Source organism: Lampris incognitus, chromosome 2 (genome assembly GCF_029633865.1).
Source record: "Lampris incognitus isolate fLamInc1 chromosome 2, fLamInc1.hap2, whole genome shotgun sequence".
NCBI classification, from domain to species: domain Eukaryota; kingdom Metazoa; phylum Chordata; class Actinopteri; order Lampriformes; family Lampridae; genus Lampris; species Lampris incognitus.
Window position 1 is genome coordinate 4,726,399 of NC_079212.1, and position 16,318 is coordinate 4,742,716.

The 16,318-nt window shown below is 45.9% G+C and overlaps 1 protein-coding gene across 3 annotated transcripts in view; it reads right to left on the minus strand.

The window, feature by feature from the left end:
• The window catches only part of LOC130107646 (semaphorin-3F-like), a 29,453-nt gene extending 13,948 nt beyond the window's left edge, over nucleotides 1-15,505 (minus strand). The window contains exons 1-8 of one of the 3 annotated variants that reach the window (XM_056274346.1): nucleotides 15,170-15,505; nucleotides 12,898-13,034; nucleotides 2,617-2,777; nucleotides 2,395-2,457; nucleotides 2,170-2,289; nucleotides 1,877-1,970; nucleotides 518-637; nucleotides 276-421 (exon numbers count right to left, since the gene is read on the minus strand). In XM_056274346.1, coding sequence (XP_056130321.1) covers nucleotides 276-421; nucleotides 518-637; nucleotides 1,877-1,970; nucleotides 2,170-2,289; nucleotides 2,395-2,457; nucleotides 2,617-2,777; nucleotides 12,898-13,009 — 816 coding nt within the window. In that variant the 5' untranslated portion in view covers nucleotides 13,010-13,034; nucleotides 15,170-15,505. Of the gene's footprint in view, nucleotides 1-275; nucleotides 422-517; nucleotides 638-1,876; nucleotides 1,971-2,169; nucleotides 2,290-2,394; nucleotides 2,458-2,616; nucleotides 2,778-12,897; nucleotides 13,035-14,920 lie in introns of those variants that run through there. The other 2 variants (XM_056274345.1, XM_056274347.1) reach the window with 2 other exon arrangements.
• Between the last annotated feature and the right edge of the window lie 813 nt (nucleotides 15,506-16,318).

A 16,318-nucleotide genomic window follows, 5' to 3' on the forward strand; every position in this document is an offset into this window, starting at 1 on the left:
TGTGATCCGATTTCATTACTCCGACGAAGAAGAAGAAGATTTCCTGTTACGTCCTTGTCGAGGACGCATCAGGACGCATTAGCATTTACGCTACAAAAGATATGTGGTCAAATGCGTCCCAGACCACCTTGGCAACTGGTTTGAGTAACCACTTCACGAAGCGTTTTGGTGGTCGTTTGCACTTGTATTTAGTGCGGTCCACTTGTGATCCGACTGCAAAAAAAAAATTTTTTTTTTAAAAACAAGTGTAAACGGGGTCTTTGTGTTGTTCTCACCAGACACACTCTTCCCACCCGGGCGAGGATGCTGGGGCTCGCCCCCCCACCCGAATCCAGACTCTTCTCCCGGAAGAAGAAGTAGAGCTTGTCGTCGTTCCTCTCAGCGCTGTCTGGGATCTGTCTGATCTGAACAAACACGGGCTCTGTGAGAGAGGAGAAGAAAGAGAGAGATGAGGTGGGGGGGGGGGGGTAATGCACATCATGTAAGATAAATGGCGTCTGACAGGTACTTAACTCACCGTTGAGCCACCTGGAGTCGTATTGCTCTGTCCGGATGGCTGTTCGTCCCCCCATGGTCCTAAAGAGAGCCGCGTCCGTGCTCATGAAGTCAATGTGAACTCCAGCGTAAAGGTTCCCATCTGCAACAATGCAAGGAGTTGTTTTAATGGACGTACAAAAGCCCCATTTTTCAGATCTCAGACGGACGGACGGACGGACGGACGGACGGACGGACGGACAGACAGACAGACAGACAGACAGACAGACAGACAGACAGACAGATAGACAGATAGATAGATAGATAGATAGATAGATAGATAGATAGATAGATAGATAGATAGATAGATAGATAGATAGATAGATAGATAGATAGATAGATAGATAGATAGATAGGGCCCATCAGTCATGTTAAAATAAAACCTTTTCACTGCTTGGTTGATAGAAAATGAAAACTAGCGAGGTGATTTCACAGAGGTTTATAGCTGTGTTTGTTTTAGGGGCAACATTCTGGAAACGGATGTTCAGCCACTCGTCTTGACGCTCAGTAACCCAGGGAAGAAAATCACAGCAGGATGACTCCGTGCTGAGTCAGCTGTGACTGAAGAGGTCACTTAGGTGATGATGAAACGTGTCTATCAGTAAACGTTGTGTCCAGATGAACCGAGTCAACCTTCTGTGACATACAGCTACTGTTTATTTCTTTTCTAATTTTGGCCATTTTAAAAGAAGTTTGTCATTTGGGAGGCTGGTGTTTTGGCAGTAAAGCGTTAAATGATCTATTTGGTCATGTTCATTCCCTTAAGTGATGTTGCAGCTTTTAAGTGTACTGTAATGTGTTAAACTGGAGGGCAGTGATGTGAAACCCGCTGGAATCTCCTGAATCCTTTCCAGACACCAGCCTTCTCTCACTCATTCACTCATCCACAGACCAAGTCGTTTCTTTAAGGATAGGAAAAGTGAATAATAAATACTGTGTTGATGAAGGACCAGCCCGGACCGATGGATGAGTATGAGCTGAATACAATGGTGTCACGTGGAGTCAACCAGAATATCAATAATCCTTCCTCCCTAAAATCACTTGAATCATTAATAGAGTGGTTAATTCTAAACAAATGAAGCTATTAAAGTTAAAAACTGCATATATTGGGTGAAATTACATAACCCCTGTATTTTCTTTAACATCACAAATATCGCAAAAAAAACACAAAAATATCACAAAGTCAGATTTAGGTAGGTAGGTTAGTCGGTCGGTCGGTCGGTAGGTGGCAGGTAGATAGGTAGGTAAGTAGCTGGCAGTTAGGTAGATAGGTAGGTGGCAGGTAGGTAGGTAGGTAGGTATACAGATAGACAGATAAACAGATGGATGTAGAGAATCTTACTGATTAAAACAGCTATGTTCTCCTGGTTGGGATCATAGGAACATTTTCCTTTCCCTGAATCCACATACCCTGGGACCAGCCGAAACAGGTAGTCCTGCAGAAACGCATTAAAAGAGGAGTAAAAATAGACGGCTAAAGCGTCACAAGGGACTCGTGGAGAAACAATCAACAGATCTGTGTCCCAGTTTGTGGCCTTGAAATATTCAGCAGGACAAAGCATGCCTCGTTGCCTCATTGCCTCGTTGCCTCAGGGCTCTTCGTTTTTTCAAAAGCCTATCATAATTGGCACTCACCTCCGCCCTCCAGCCTCTGTTGATGAAGGTGCAGATGGGTTGGTAGGCTCCCGTCCCACAGGTGTAGAGGTGGGTGCGGTTCCATGGCTCGATCAACCGCACAAAGTTGGCACATTCCCCCTGGGTGAACAAGATGTCGTAAGATGAATGGAATTCAAATATTGCAAAGAATTATCGCTTTATCTCTGAATCAGAAAACACCAGCTGTGAAAACCTCCATCCCACCTGCCGTCCCTTTCCAGTCATCTGACATTCACCCTTTCTCTTTGCGGACGCCGGCCAATGGATCTGTCATGAGAGCAAGCACAGCTACTCAGTCAATGACATGGTAATGTATGATTATTGTAGATTTTATACTGCTGATCCAGTGAGTTGTAATGGAATACCAGATACCACAATGTACTAAAAGTACAAGAAAATGTAAGTTAGGCAGTGTTTTGTACATACAATGAGTGGCTCCTTGTTGACGTTGTGCATGTCCAGGGCCACCAGGTACTCCCGGCTGCCCAGGTAGAGACGGCCCTGGTCCTGATCCATCAGCAGGATGCGGTAGTCACTGGTGTTGAACGAGAAACTGAAGGGCCGCGCTGCCCGTGTGTCCAGCAGCTCTGCGAGGACGGAGAAAGGACAGATATGAACAGATGTGTTGACACGCAAAAACACGTTTCAAATGCAAAGCACCTCATGAGCAAAATGTGCTAGTGAGCTCATCAAAAGATATATGCTGTCATAAGACGTCAAAGATTTCGTCCTTTTTTTAAATCAAGATTATAATTTTAATTGGTAAGAACATTGGTCAGATATATTTTTTCTGCATCCCCACCCCTGTTCTCTCTCAGCCGCTCCCTCATATTCTATCACTTGGTATTGTCCATGTGGTTTCATTCAAGGTAGGATTTCACAGAAACTCCATCGACAGAGATGTAAGCAAAACATTCTCTGTCACCTGCTCAAACAAATCATTCTTTTGATAAATATTTATAAGTGGTTCTGATGTGTCAGCTTGCTTTTCTGGGTTGTTGGTTAGCTAAAAGCATGATTCAGCTGAGCTAACTGTAGCTCTGTTGAACTGGTGCCAAAGCGGCTATTTCACAACATAAATGTGAAGCACCCAAGCAAATGAAATATCACGAGAAGTGGGGCAGAAGTTAAAGAAGTCCAAAATGAGAAAAGGGGTGCAACACTTTCTCAAGGCCAATCAAGTCTATCTTTGGTCTCGTGACCTTCAGCATGACCTTCATCAGATAAAGAACATGAGACCGAAACGTCATCAATAGTTAGACTCACTCGGCCTCGAGAAAGTGTTGCACCCCTTTTCCCACAATGTTAAGCCTCCAAACGGGACATGATGCAAAATAATATGCAGCATTAGCTGAACTGAAAATGTGCGGTCAATAGTAGACCAATTACAAACGTAAGACAAAGATCCTGTATTGTTCTGCTTACAGCAAAGTCACACAACAGTAGTGCTTCACATCTATGACATCACGAGTTCCTGTTAATGTGTAAAAACATGTTTTGCAGCACAGCAATAATTGCCTTCAGTGTTTTGAGAAGAACCAAACAGACTTTCATTTCCAGCAGGGGGGAGCATATTTCTCCACAACTTGACTCTCGGATTCTGCATACACGGCTCCTTCCCTATAGTGCCTGCACTTTAAACGCTTAAAGGGACAAATTCGCTTTTAAGATCTCAATATTTCATGCGCTCTGACTGCCTGATTGAGTTCACGGCACTAAATGCCTTGAACTGGAACTTGAGGAAAAACGAGGCCGGCCCCTAGGGTTCCGCGGTCCCTGGAAGTCTTGAGTCGATTCTTCAGATCAGGGTCGTGTTCGGTTGTGTTCAATGGAGCATCAACTGATAAGACATGTCCAAGCGGAAAGCATTACCCTTCATCCGTTTCACACAATGTTCCCCCCCAAATTTTAGAATTTTATTTGAGTAAGTGCACTCTGCATGGCACTCAACATGACCTACGCCTTCCTCACCAGTTTAACACCATCATCCATCTACACAATCATATCTAAGTACAGCGGGGGGATAATTGGCCTTCACTCTATTCTAGATATTTCTATGTATTATTCCCCGAGTTCAGCCTCAAAGTCCCTGGATAAGCACCATTCCTACTTATTTCTTTAAAATAGGTGACTAAATATAGCTAATCTTGAAGCGTTTTAAATTCCAGCCTAATTCCACCGGAGTACACTCAATGAACAAAACAATTACAGAAATTCACATTCATAAAGACCTAAATCAGATCTATGTGACACGTCAGGAAATAAATACAGGTTTATTATCTCGAAAGGAAGTGTTTTTATATCCGCTGCCTAAGTACACACGGCTTTAACGTAGAATCTAATCTCAAATATTTACACTACTAAAGTTGGCCTTTGGGTCCCGGCTTCCTTATTCATACAGGGGACTATTCATAAATTTGGTGGGGAGACTGGGTCTTGATTATGACGTCCTTTTTGAATCGATGTTCTGCTGAACACTGTTGCCCCACGTGTGTTAGTCACTACTGACACCCTGTTTAAATAACTGACGGCTGGTGTTGGTACAGCGTAAAGTGATGTGACTTTGCTTTCTGTACAAGATGCAGATGAAGGATTTGGGCTGAAACGGTGGTGGGTTAAACAGCATGGGGGCGTCCGGGTAGCATAGCGGTCTATTCCGTTGCCTACCAACACAGGGATGGGCGGTTCGAATCCCCGCGTTACCTCTGGCTGGGTTGGGAGTCCTTACAGACACAATTGGCCATGTCTGCTGGTGGGAAGCCGGATGTGGGTACGTATCCTGGTCGCTGCACTAGCACCACCTCTGGTCAGTCGGGGCGCCTGTTTGGGGAGGAGGGGGAACTGGGGCGAATAGCGTGATCCTCCCATGAGCTACGTCCTCCTGGTGAAACTCCTCCCTGTCGGGTGAAACGAAGCGGCTGGTGACTCCACATGCATCGGAGGAGGCATGTGGTAGCCTGCAGCCCTCCCCAGATCGGCAGAGGGGGTGGAGCAGAGACCGGGACGGCTTGGAAGAGTGGGGTGATTGGCCAGGTACAATTGGGGAGAAAAGGGGGGGGGGCAGCATGGAGCACTACAGCGTGGATTTCCTTCTTTTCCTCTAGCAAGTGACACATGTCTTTGGACTGTGGGAGGAAACCGGAGCACCTGGCGGAAACCCACGCAGACACGGGGAGAACATGCAAACTCCACACTGAGGACGACCCGGGACGACCCCCAAGGTTGGACTACCCCGGGTCCATAGACCAAAGTACAAAGACATGTAGATCAGGTGAATTGGCTGTACTAAATTGTCCCTAGGTGTGAATGTGTGTGTGTGTGTGTGGGGGGGGGGGGTCCTGTGATGGCCTGGCGGTCTGTCCTGGGTGTCTCCCCGCCTGCCGCCCAGTGACTGCTGGGATAGGCTCCAGCATCCCTGCGACCCTGAGAGCAGGATAAGCGGTTTGGATGATGGATGGATGGAAGTGACACGTAACGCCTTGGCGATGATCATGTGACCTATGTCACGGCCCCGGGTCCGACATGTGAACAACAGCAGGTTTACCATCCCAGAATAGACGGCAGAGAGATACGGAGGCCGGCTTTACCAGCCAGCAAGAGGAAGCCCACCTCTATTTACATCAAAGCGTCATCCTCTGCCCGAGGTCAACGCTAACAGGATGTACTCCAACGTGTCACTAAAATAAGCTGCACTATCGGATCTCCGGCTGATGCGGGACGGGGGGGGGGGGGGGGTTCAGAGGTGGGACGAGGTCCGGCTCTGTTCCTGAGAGGTAAACACAGGATAACAAGGCTCTGGCCAAGCTCCTCTTGGCTGGTGTGGCTTCACAGCGCGGGGCTAAAAGTAGCAGCACCACACCCCTATACACATCTCTATCATCCACAAATAGCTAAACAATGTTCTGCCATCATCAGGTAAACATCCACAAAGCGCTCAACCCCCCCCCCCCCCCGTGTCAAATCCCCATGTCAACATTGTAAAGGAATTTTTTTCGTGTGTCCGAGTGTGGCGCTTCAGTTGCGCAACCAGAGGCTTGTGTATACTGCAACACGACAACTATCTGAAGATGCAGAGATACCGACTCCGTTGAGTAAACGCCAGCGCCTGAAAGATGGCCTCAATTACTGGCGTGTTTTACTCTGTGGCAAGGCCAATAGTTCTGTCTCTTCATATTAACGCTGAAACGAGAATCAGTAAATATTTTGTGTGTGTGTGTGTGTGTGTGTGTGTGTGTGTAACATGTTTTCTATCCAAATGGGAACATTTGGTCCTCATTTGGATAGAAAAACCTGAAACCACCAATCTTGTGGGGACATTTCATGGATGTCCGTGAGGGAAAGGGTCTTGGTTTTAGGGTTAAAATTAGGTTAAGGTTAAGGTTAAGGTTAAGGTTAGGGTAACATGTCTTTATGCATGCTCAATAATCCAGGTAAGGAAATAAATGTTTATCAATAAATGTGTTCAGATGAACTGATTCAACTTTCAGTGGTTAGGGTAAAGGTTAAGGTTAGAATTAGGTTAAGGTAAGGGTTAGGATTAGGTTCAGATTATGGTAAGGGTAAGGGTTAGGATTAGGTTAAAGTAAGGGTTAAGGTTAGAATTAGGATCAGGTTAAGGTTAAGGTTAAGGTTAGGGTTAGGGTTAGAGTCAGATTAAGGTAAGGGTAAGGGTTAGAATTAGGATTAGGTTAAAATAAGGGTTAAGGTTAGAATTAGGATCAGGTTAAGGTTAAGGTTAAGGTTAGGGTTAGACATATAGTTATGATGGTTGAGGTTAGGGCTCAGGAATGAATGTAGTCAATGAGGGGTCCCCACAAGTATAGGCTGACATGGTGTGTGTGTATGTGTGTGTGTCTGTGTGTGTGTGTGTGTGTGTGTGCACCACTGACAATAAAGTTTCACAGAGACGGAGGAGGCTGAGGTACGAGCCCCCCATGCTCTGCAAGGCCTCTGGTACCCCAGACCAAATCACCAAAGCAGGCACATTCGTTCAAATTAGTCACATGCACACCCTCCCCTCCCCTCCCCTCCCCTCCCCTCTCAGAAAAAAAAGAAAAAAGTCCTCCACAGGCGCCCTCGGGGAACAAAGAGTGTCGCTGTCACAAACAATGAACAATAAATTCTCAGAATGAGCCGGAGAGTAAATCCAACTTTCTTTTTTGTCCGCCTTTTCTTGGAATTAGGGGGGAGTGCGGGGGTGGGGGTGGGGGTTGATGGAGGTCTAAGCAGATCGATGCAGACACCATTATCCGCCAGATCCCGCCGAAAAGCTCACAAGTCAGCGCTTCTCATGTGTTAATTGTCCGTCGAGGGAGAAGGATAAGAGAGCTTCTTCTAATGATGTGAAGGTCAGTGGAGCCTTGAAGGGCCGCTGGATGTACAAGAGCAGGCGTGTGAAGAGCAAAGAAACAGCTGCATGGATTTCTGCAGACTTTTAATGTTCGTGCTGCCTGCACACTGCTCGCATACTCCGCGGCGGCCTGCAGTAAGCTGTTTACTGGAGAGGATTAGTGCCAAAAATTCACTGCAACTGCCGTCTAGCAACAACAAACTGTACCACCGGCCTATACAATGAGTATATATAATGTGTGTGTATATATATATATATTGTGTGTGTAATGTATATAATATATATAATGAGTCCACACGTACACGACTCGTTTTAGTTGTATAGGATGGCTGATAATAATCAGATATCGGATCGATAATAATCGGCCCTGTGATGGCCTGGCGGCCTGTCCAGGGTGTCTCCCCGCCTGCCACCCAGTGGCTCTGCTGGGATCGGCTCCAGCATCCCCACGACCCTGAGAGCAGGACAAGCTGTTTGGATAATGGATGGACAGTGTTAGGGAGTAACGGAATACCTGTAACGGCGTCACGTATTTAGAATACAAAATATGAGTGACTGTATTCATATACAGTTACAATTTAAATGTATGGTATTCAGAATACAGTTACATTCTTGAAATTAATGGATTCCTTAATTTTTTTCTCTTTGGTGCCATTCTTATTTTAGGAAGATTGCCACACAAAATGCAGCGAAAGCGACACCTAAATGTTAGTTCAACAGTAAATTCAGTAAAACGGAAGGCTATATTTTCATCTCTGTCTAAGGTTTTTCATCCTAACAGCTATGGGAATAAAGAAAAGGGCATGGAAAAGTTCTCTTCTTTCCTTCTTTCTAATTTCTTTTTTTACCAGATAAAAAACTCATAGCTCTTTTGTGTTTACAGACTCTTCTGGGTTTGTTAATATATATTTAAGGTGACTCAAAGGCCTTCAGCCAGTTGGTGCAATAGAAGAAGCAGAACAGCCTACTCAAGTAAGCAGTATTGTGTGAATGCTGCATATACTGTTACACAAAATGTAAGAGAGTAATCCAAAGTATTTAGAATACGTTACTCACATTGAGTAATCTAACGGAATACGTTACAAATCACATTTCGTGACATGTATTCTGTAATCTGTAGCGGAGAACATTTTAAAAGTAACCCTTCCAACACTGTGGATGGATGGATGGATCTGTTGACATCACACCTGTGTGGTGCCCGATGGACATAATGAGCACTATACAACCACGCTACATATCAATATAATATCAATACTGTGATTTGAGACCAGACGGGATCTGGGATTGTGGTTCTGGTAGTACAGTGATATAACTTAGATGTTCCCTGGTCTTACAGGATGCACCACAGTAAAGCGACTGAGCGAAATGAACACTGAACATCTCCACCGGCTTGTTCATCACATGCACAGCGCCAGTGATCAGTTCCCAGCATGTCCGCTGTGTGCCGGTATCTAATGACAGCGCCAGTAATCACCCGTAAAACATCGTCACATCATCGATAGTGAGGTATTCAGTAAAAAATACTGCGACATTTGACTTTGTCATGTGATACAGCATTCCCTGATCCCACTTCAAGTGCCTTCTTCTGAGGTGAAGGATGGCGTAAATTCAAAACTGTTATCGTGTTGTGGTGAGACAAGACAGGGCAGCAGACCTGCTGACACTGCCTCAACCTGACAAGGTGAGAAAAACTTGACTCGAAGCCACATGAGAAGCATAGCGTACATCTGAATCATCCCTCCAGCTCCTTATTTACAGGTACCTCAGGTGAGGGGTGGCATGTGTGCGTGCGTGTGTGTGTGTGTGTGTGTGTGTGTGTGTGTGTGTGTGTGTGTGTGTGTGTGTGTGTGTGTGTGTGTGTGTGTGTGTGTGTGTGTTCATGTGAACTCGTGACAACGTAGAAGTGACATCACAGGTTTTTTTTAAACAGCAGCAATGATTCCTGCATTGTTTCGGTGGACCAGAGGGGTCGTCCAGGTATTTGTAATATGAATCTCAACCTTTACAGCTAGAGGAGGACGGGGGGGGGGGGGGGGCAGAGGACAACACAGGAAAATCCCGAACGCCTACAGAAACGGATTGACTGACGCCATCTGCCTCGGCGTGCGTTGACACGTCTCGGCAGCTGCATCGTAGTTTTAAAAAAAATGTAATTGCCATACTTGGCGTGAGACCGGAAGACTGTGACTGGCCATCTAACACGTATGAATTGGTGGCCTTTACTGCATTCCGAGCTCGGCGCCTAATACTCTTAAAATGGAAGAACTGGAGAGCCCCATCCCATGTCAGATGGATCAGGGATATTGTGTTTCATCTCAAGATGGAAAAGATCAAGTTTATCTGAAGGGGCAACAGGGACAAGTTCTAGAAGGTCCGGATGCCTCTTCTGACTCACTGTGACACTTTAACCAGTACAACAGACCGGGAGGCCTCTGGACTCGAGTCAGGAACGGCCCAACTAGTACAGACTGTAAACCCAGAGGTTTTTGTGTGTCTAAGTGAACCATGCTGATTATTTATTTTTCTTGACTTTTTTTTTTTGGTCTTCCATTTAATTGTATGTAATTTCCTTATTTCTTAAATCTGTATTTCCCCTTGAGGATTTGGGAATGTCGGGAGGTGGGGGGTTTATTGTGTTAAATTATTCAATACATGACATGTATATACTAAAATTGTAAATGCCAATAAACATGATTAAAAAAAAACAAGTATCGTTTTGCCCCCATTCAATATGGTTCAGTCTCAAATCTCAGCTGTTTCCTCATTGTGACCACGTGACCACGTCCATGTGCGGAGAAGAAGGGGCAGATATGTTCACATTGGGGGGGGGCAGTTTAGGGTGTGGTGGGTAGCAAGTTATTCGAAGGGCAATGCTTGTAAACCCTCACACGTAACATCCACCTTTTGTTTTCTGCCGGTCCAGTCTGACATAAAACAGGAAATACACTCTTAACATATGTAAAAAGAGGAAACGCTAACCGGTGTGTGCGTGCATGCGTGTGTGTGATCGGATGTGAGCGACTAAGAGGAAACAGAAGAACTGGTATAGAAGAAGCAGAAGAGCTGGTACAGAGGCCGAAGAAGAGCTGGTATAAAGAAAATAAAAGCAGGTATAGAGGAAGCAGAAGAGCTGGTATAGAGGACACAGAATAAGCCGGTACAGAGGACACAGAAGAGCTGGTAGAGAGGAAGCAGAAGAGCTGGTATAGAGGAAGCAGAAGAGCTGGTATAGAGGACACAGAAAAGCTGGTACAGAGGACAGAAGAGCTGGTATAGAGGAAACAGAAAAGCTAGTATAAAGGAAGCAGAAGAGCTGGTATAGAGGAAACAGAAAAGCTAGTATAAAGGAAGCAGAAGAGCTGGTATAGAGGAAGCAGAAGAGCTGGTATAGAGGACACAGAAAAGCTGGTACAGAGGACAGAAGAGCTGGTATAGAGGAAGCAGAAGAGCTGGTATAGAGGACACAGAAAAGCTGGTACAGAGGACAGAAGAGCTGGTATAAAGGAAACAGAAAAGCTAGTATAAAGGAAGCAGAAGAGCTGGTATAGAGGAAACAGAAAAGCTAGTATAAAGGAAGCAGAAGAGCTGGTATAGAGGAAGCAGGCGAGCTAGTATAGAGGAAGCAGACGAGCTGGTATAGAAGAAGCAGAAGACATATTATAGAAGAAGCAGAAGCGCAGGTACAGAGGAAGCAGAAGAGCTGGCACAGAGGAAGCAGAAGAGCTGGTATAGAGGATGCAGAAGAGCTGGTACAGAGAAAGCAGAAGAGCTGGTATAGAGGAAACAGAAAAGCTAGTATAAAGGAAGCAGAAGAGCTGGTATAGAGGAAACAGACGAGCTAGTATAGAGGAAGCAGACGAGCTGGTATAGAAGAAGCAGAAGACATATTATAGAAGAAGCAGAAGCGCAGGTACAGAGGAAGCAGAAGAGCTGGCACAGAGGAAGCAGAAGAGCTGGTATAGAGGATGCAGAAGAGCTGGTACAGAGAAAGCAGAAGAGCTGGTATAGAGGAAACAGAAAAGCTAGTATAAAGGAAGCAGAAGAGCTGGTATAGAGGAAACAGACGAGCTAGTATAGAGGAAGCAGACGAGCTGGTATAGAAGAAGCAGAAGAGCTGGTATAGAAGAAGCAGAAGCGCAGGTACAGAGGAAGCAGAAGAGCAGGTACAGAGGAAGCAGAAGAGCTGGTATAGAGGATGCAGAAGAGCTAGTATAAAGGAAGCAGAAGAGCTGGTTTAGAAGAAGCAGACGAGCTAGTATAGAAGAAGCAGACGAGCTAGTATAGAAGAAGCAGAAGAGCTAGTATAGAGGAAGCAGAAGCACTGGTACAGAGGATGCAGAAGAGCTGGTATAGAGGAAACAGAAGAGCTAGTATAAAGGAAGCAGAAGCACTGGTATAGAGGAAGCAGACGAGCTAGTATAGAGGAAGCAGAAGCACTGGTACAGAGGACGCAGAAGAGCTGGTATAGAGGATGCAGAAGAGCTGGTATAGAGGAAACAGAAGAGCTAGTATAAAGGAAGCAGAAGCACTGGTATAGAGGAAGCAGACGAGCTAGTATAGAGGAAGCAGAAGAGCTGGTATAGAGGAAACAGACGAGCTAGTATAGAGGAAGCAGACGAGCTGGTATAGAAGAAGCAGAAGAGCTGGTATAGAAGAAGCAGAAGCGCAGGTACAGAGGAAGCAGAAGAGCAGGTACAGAGGAAGCAGAAGAGCTGGTATAGAGGATGCAGAAGAGCTAGTATAAAGGAAGCAGAAGCACTGGTATAGAGGAAGCAGACGAGCTAGTATAGAGGAAGCAGAAGCACTGGTACAGAGGACGCAGAAGAGCTGGTATAGAGGATGCAGAAGAGCTGGTATAGAGGAAACAGAAGAGCTAGTATAAAGGAAGCAGAAGCACTGGTATAGAGGAAGCAGACGAGCTAGTATAGAGGAAGCAGAAGAGCTAGTATAGAGGAAGCAGGCGAGCTGGTAAAGTGGAAGCAGAAGAGCTGGTATAGTGGAAGCAGAAGAGCTAGTATAGTGGAAGCAGAAGAGCTGGTACAGAAGAAGCAGAAGAGCTAGTATAGAGGAAGCAGGCGAGCTGGTATAGTGGAAGCAGAACAGCTGGTATAGTGGAAGCAGAAGAGCTAGTATAGTGGAAGCAGACGAGCTGGTACAGAAGAAGCAGAAGAGCTAGTATAGTGGAAGCAGACGAGCTGGTACAGAAGAATCAGAAGAGCTAGTATAGAGGAAGCAGGCGAGCTGGTATAGTGGAAGCAGAACAGCTGGTATAGTGGAAGCAGAAGAGCTGGTACAGAGCAGAGAGTTACAACAGTCCTGGCTGACAGATGAGTCCCGGTTCATGTGTAGCAGCTCACCTTTGAAGGACAGACGAACCCGCGGCGCGGACTGCTGGAGGCCCGAGCCACAATAAACACACAAGGCCAACAGGAGGAGCCGGGATCCAGCTGCTGTCATGGTAACAGTCATGCAGGTAGACCACAGAGATCTAAATCTGGACAAAAAGGGAAAAAAAATGTATGAACTATTATTACATAGTGCCCCATGAGAAATATGAGACAGAAAAAAAGAAGAGAGAGCAAGACTCACTCTCTCTCCCTCTCTCTTTCGCTGTCTCTCTGTCTGTCTCTTGCTCACCCTCTCCCTCCTTCCCTCTTTTTCGTTCTGTCTTGCTCTCTCTCTTTCTCACGCTCTGCCACTCTCTCTCTCTGTCTCTCTTGTTCTGTCTTTCTCTCTGTCTTTCGCTCTCTTTCTCTTTCTGTGTCTGTCTCTGTTCTCTCTGTGTTCTCTCTCTCTCTCTCTCTCTCTCTCTCTCTCTGTCTCTGTTCTCTCTCTCTCTGTCTCTGTCTGTCTCTGTCTGGAGCCTCTTTACTGTCTCTGATCTCTATGATCAGAAGTTTGGCATGCAGCCTTTTGAGCCAAGATGTATGGTTTGGAAGGAAAGAATGATATCCAAATCTGCACACCTGTTCTGGATAACGTGACAGCCATTTCTTTATTTAGAGCACAAATGTAGGGAAGGTTGAGTGCAAAGAAAGAAAGAAAAAAAAGGCAAAGCATGCACCGTAATTTAATGTTCCGAACAAGCCGCCCATTATTTGTTGTGCCGACTTGCTCTTTATATTTTATTGGTATGCTCTCTTCTCCTCTCTCTCTCTCTCTCTCTCTCTCTCTCTCTCTCTCTCTCTCTCTCTCTCTCTCTCTCTCTCTCTCTCTCTCTCTCAGTACAGCACATTGAGTTTTAAAGTGTCCATGCTGAGGACAGGACAGTTAAGAGAAACAGGTATGGGTCCAACACAAAAGAGTTTCTGACAGACAGACAGAAAGACAGACAGACGGAGGGTGTTGAAAGGGAGCCTAACTGTCCAACTTTAACTAAAGCATTCATTATGCATCTGCACTCAGCTGCACAGGATCCCATATAAATTATGAACACTAAAAGCTGAGCCCATAGCGTCCATTAAATTCCCCCCCGAAGGTGTGCTTTGCCCATAGGCAGTCCCCACAGGGGAGAAATGGGAAGCAAGCAGCCTGAAGTGTCGTGCATTCATTTACACCTTTGCACAATCTGACGAGGTCCCAACAAAAACCCGACCAGAATGACGGAAATAACATGTCTGTAGTAACAGCGATCGATCATCAATCAATCAAGCTGCATTTTGTACGGCGCTTTTCTAGCTGCAACAGCCACTCAAACACACACACACACACATCATACCATCATACGCCGATGATGTATACCGATATATAGCGATCATTACTGGTATTTACCGATATATGCCGATATATACTGGTATTTACCGATATATACTGGTGTTTACCTATATATACTGGTGTTTACCGATATATACTGGTATTTACCGATATCTACTGGTGTTTACCGATATATACTGGTATTTACCGATATATACTGGTATTTACCGATATATACCGGTATTTACCGATATATAATGGCATTTACCGATATATACCGATATATACTGGTATTTACCGATATATACTGGTATTTACCGTGTAGTGATGATGATGATACGTTATTAGTTCACCTCCTCGGTGGGATTCGTCTTTCTGTTTGTGCATTACTACTTCCCAAACCCCCGGTGCGCATTACTCATTGCTTAACATACTGATCATTTGCTGGTGAATCAGCTGCCAATAGAAACGGATAGAACCCAGTTCTGCAACGGGCCGTGGTTTATTGGCCTCTACTCCCCTCCAAATAAGGGCGATGCCTGACTCATTACCCTCAGTACAGATTATTGTGCGGACGGGAAGGCACCACACCAGTATTAACCCAGCACAACAGTTTATGGGTGTTACTGACATGGATAAGAAGTTGGTTTGGGGGGGAAATGGAAGCCACAAAGTAAGTTGTCCTACCTTTTTGCTTTTGTTGTTTTTTTGTTTGTTTTTTTTTTTTACTTTTTCCGATGTTGGAGATCCAAACCGTGCCAGATATTATCGGCGCATTCCGTGCGTTTTAAAACACCTCGTCGTCGGATGAGAAGAAGAAGAAGAAGAAGGTGAAGAAGAAGAAGGAGGAGGAAGCCTTTCAAACTTTCGACGCAGCGGATAAATCCGACGAGCGCGCGCGCGGACGCCGCGGCCGGGCGGGTGGGTTCTGCGCACCGTGTGGCGGCGGTCCGGAGGCTGGAGGGAAATGGACTCGGCTCCGGCTGTCCGCGGCGGTGGATCCCGGAACACTGCTCCTCGTTCCGCTCCTCTCCAAAACTTTACGCACGCAGCGCATCCGTCCGCCGCGAGCGGATGACGATGAGGATGTGATGAAGATGTCGGTCCGTCCGTCCTGTCGTCGTCGTCGTCGTCATAATGGAGCTCTGATGCTGCTCAGGTCGAAATCGAGTGACCCAGTGCAGGTGTTTTGAGGTCTGCAAATCCCCCCCCCCCCCTGGGCTCTCCCTTCTGTTTCTGCCTCCACCCTTCCCTCCCCTCCCTCCCCCCTCCCCTCCCCTCTCCTGTTGGCCCACAGCAGCATTGGAGCGAGCCTCTCGGTGTACCATATGGGTGTGATTAACCCTGTTGCTGCTGGAGAGGGGGAACCAACACGGCCGGCCTGGTGTCTCTGTCGAGGAACAGTTGGACTCCACCTGGACTCTTGCTCGTCCTGCACTCACACTGCGGTACGTGTTGAAGAAGAGGAGGAGGGTGAGGAAGGTAAGGCGAAGTGAGACGGCGCTTCGTCAGGTTATGTGGGCGAACGCGGGCTTTGCTGCAGCAGGTGAGAACAGGTACAGCACTTACAGAGACGAAGATTTTATAATGACAAGTAAATACACGACAAGATGTGTGCAAATACGTGAAACCATGGACATGTGTGTGTGTATGTGTGTGTGTGTGTATGTGTGTATGTATGTACAGTGCATCCGGAAAGTATTCACACCCCTTCACTTTCCCCACATGTTGTTATGTTGCAGCCTTATTCCAAAATGGATTAAATTCCTTGTCTTCCTCATCAGTCTACACACAATACCCCATAATGACAAAGTGAAAAAGGTTTGGTAGAAATTTTTGCAAATTTATTACAAATAAAAAACTGAAATATTACATGTACATAAGTATTCACACCCTTTGCTATGACTCTCAAAATTGAGCTCAGGTTCATCCTGTTTCCACTGATCATCCTTGAGATGTTTCTACATCTTGATTGGAGTCCACCTGTAGAAATTCAATTGATTGGACATGATTTGGAAAGGCACACACCTGGATGCACTGTATGTATGTATGTATGTATGTATGTGTGTGTGTGCATGTGTATAT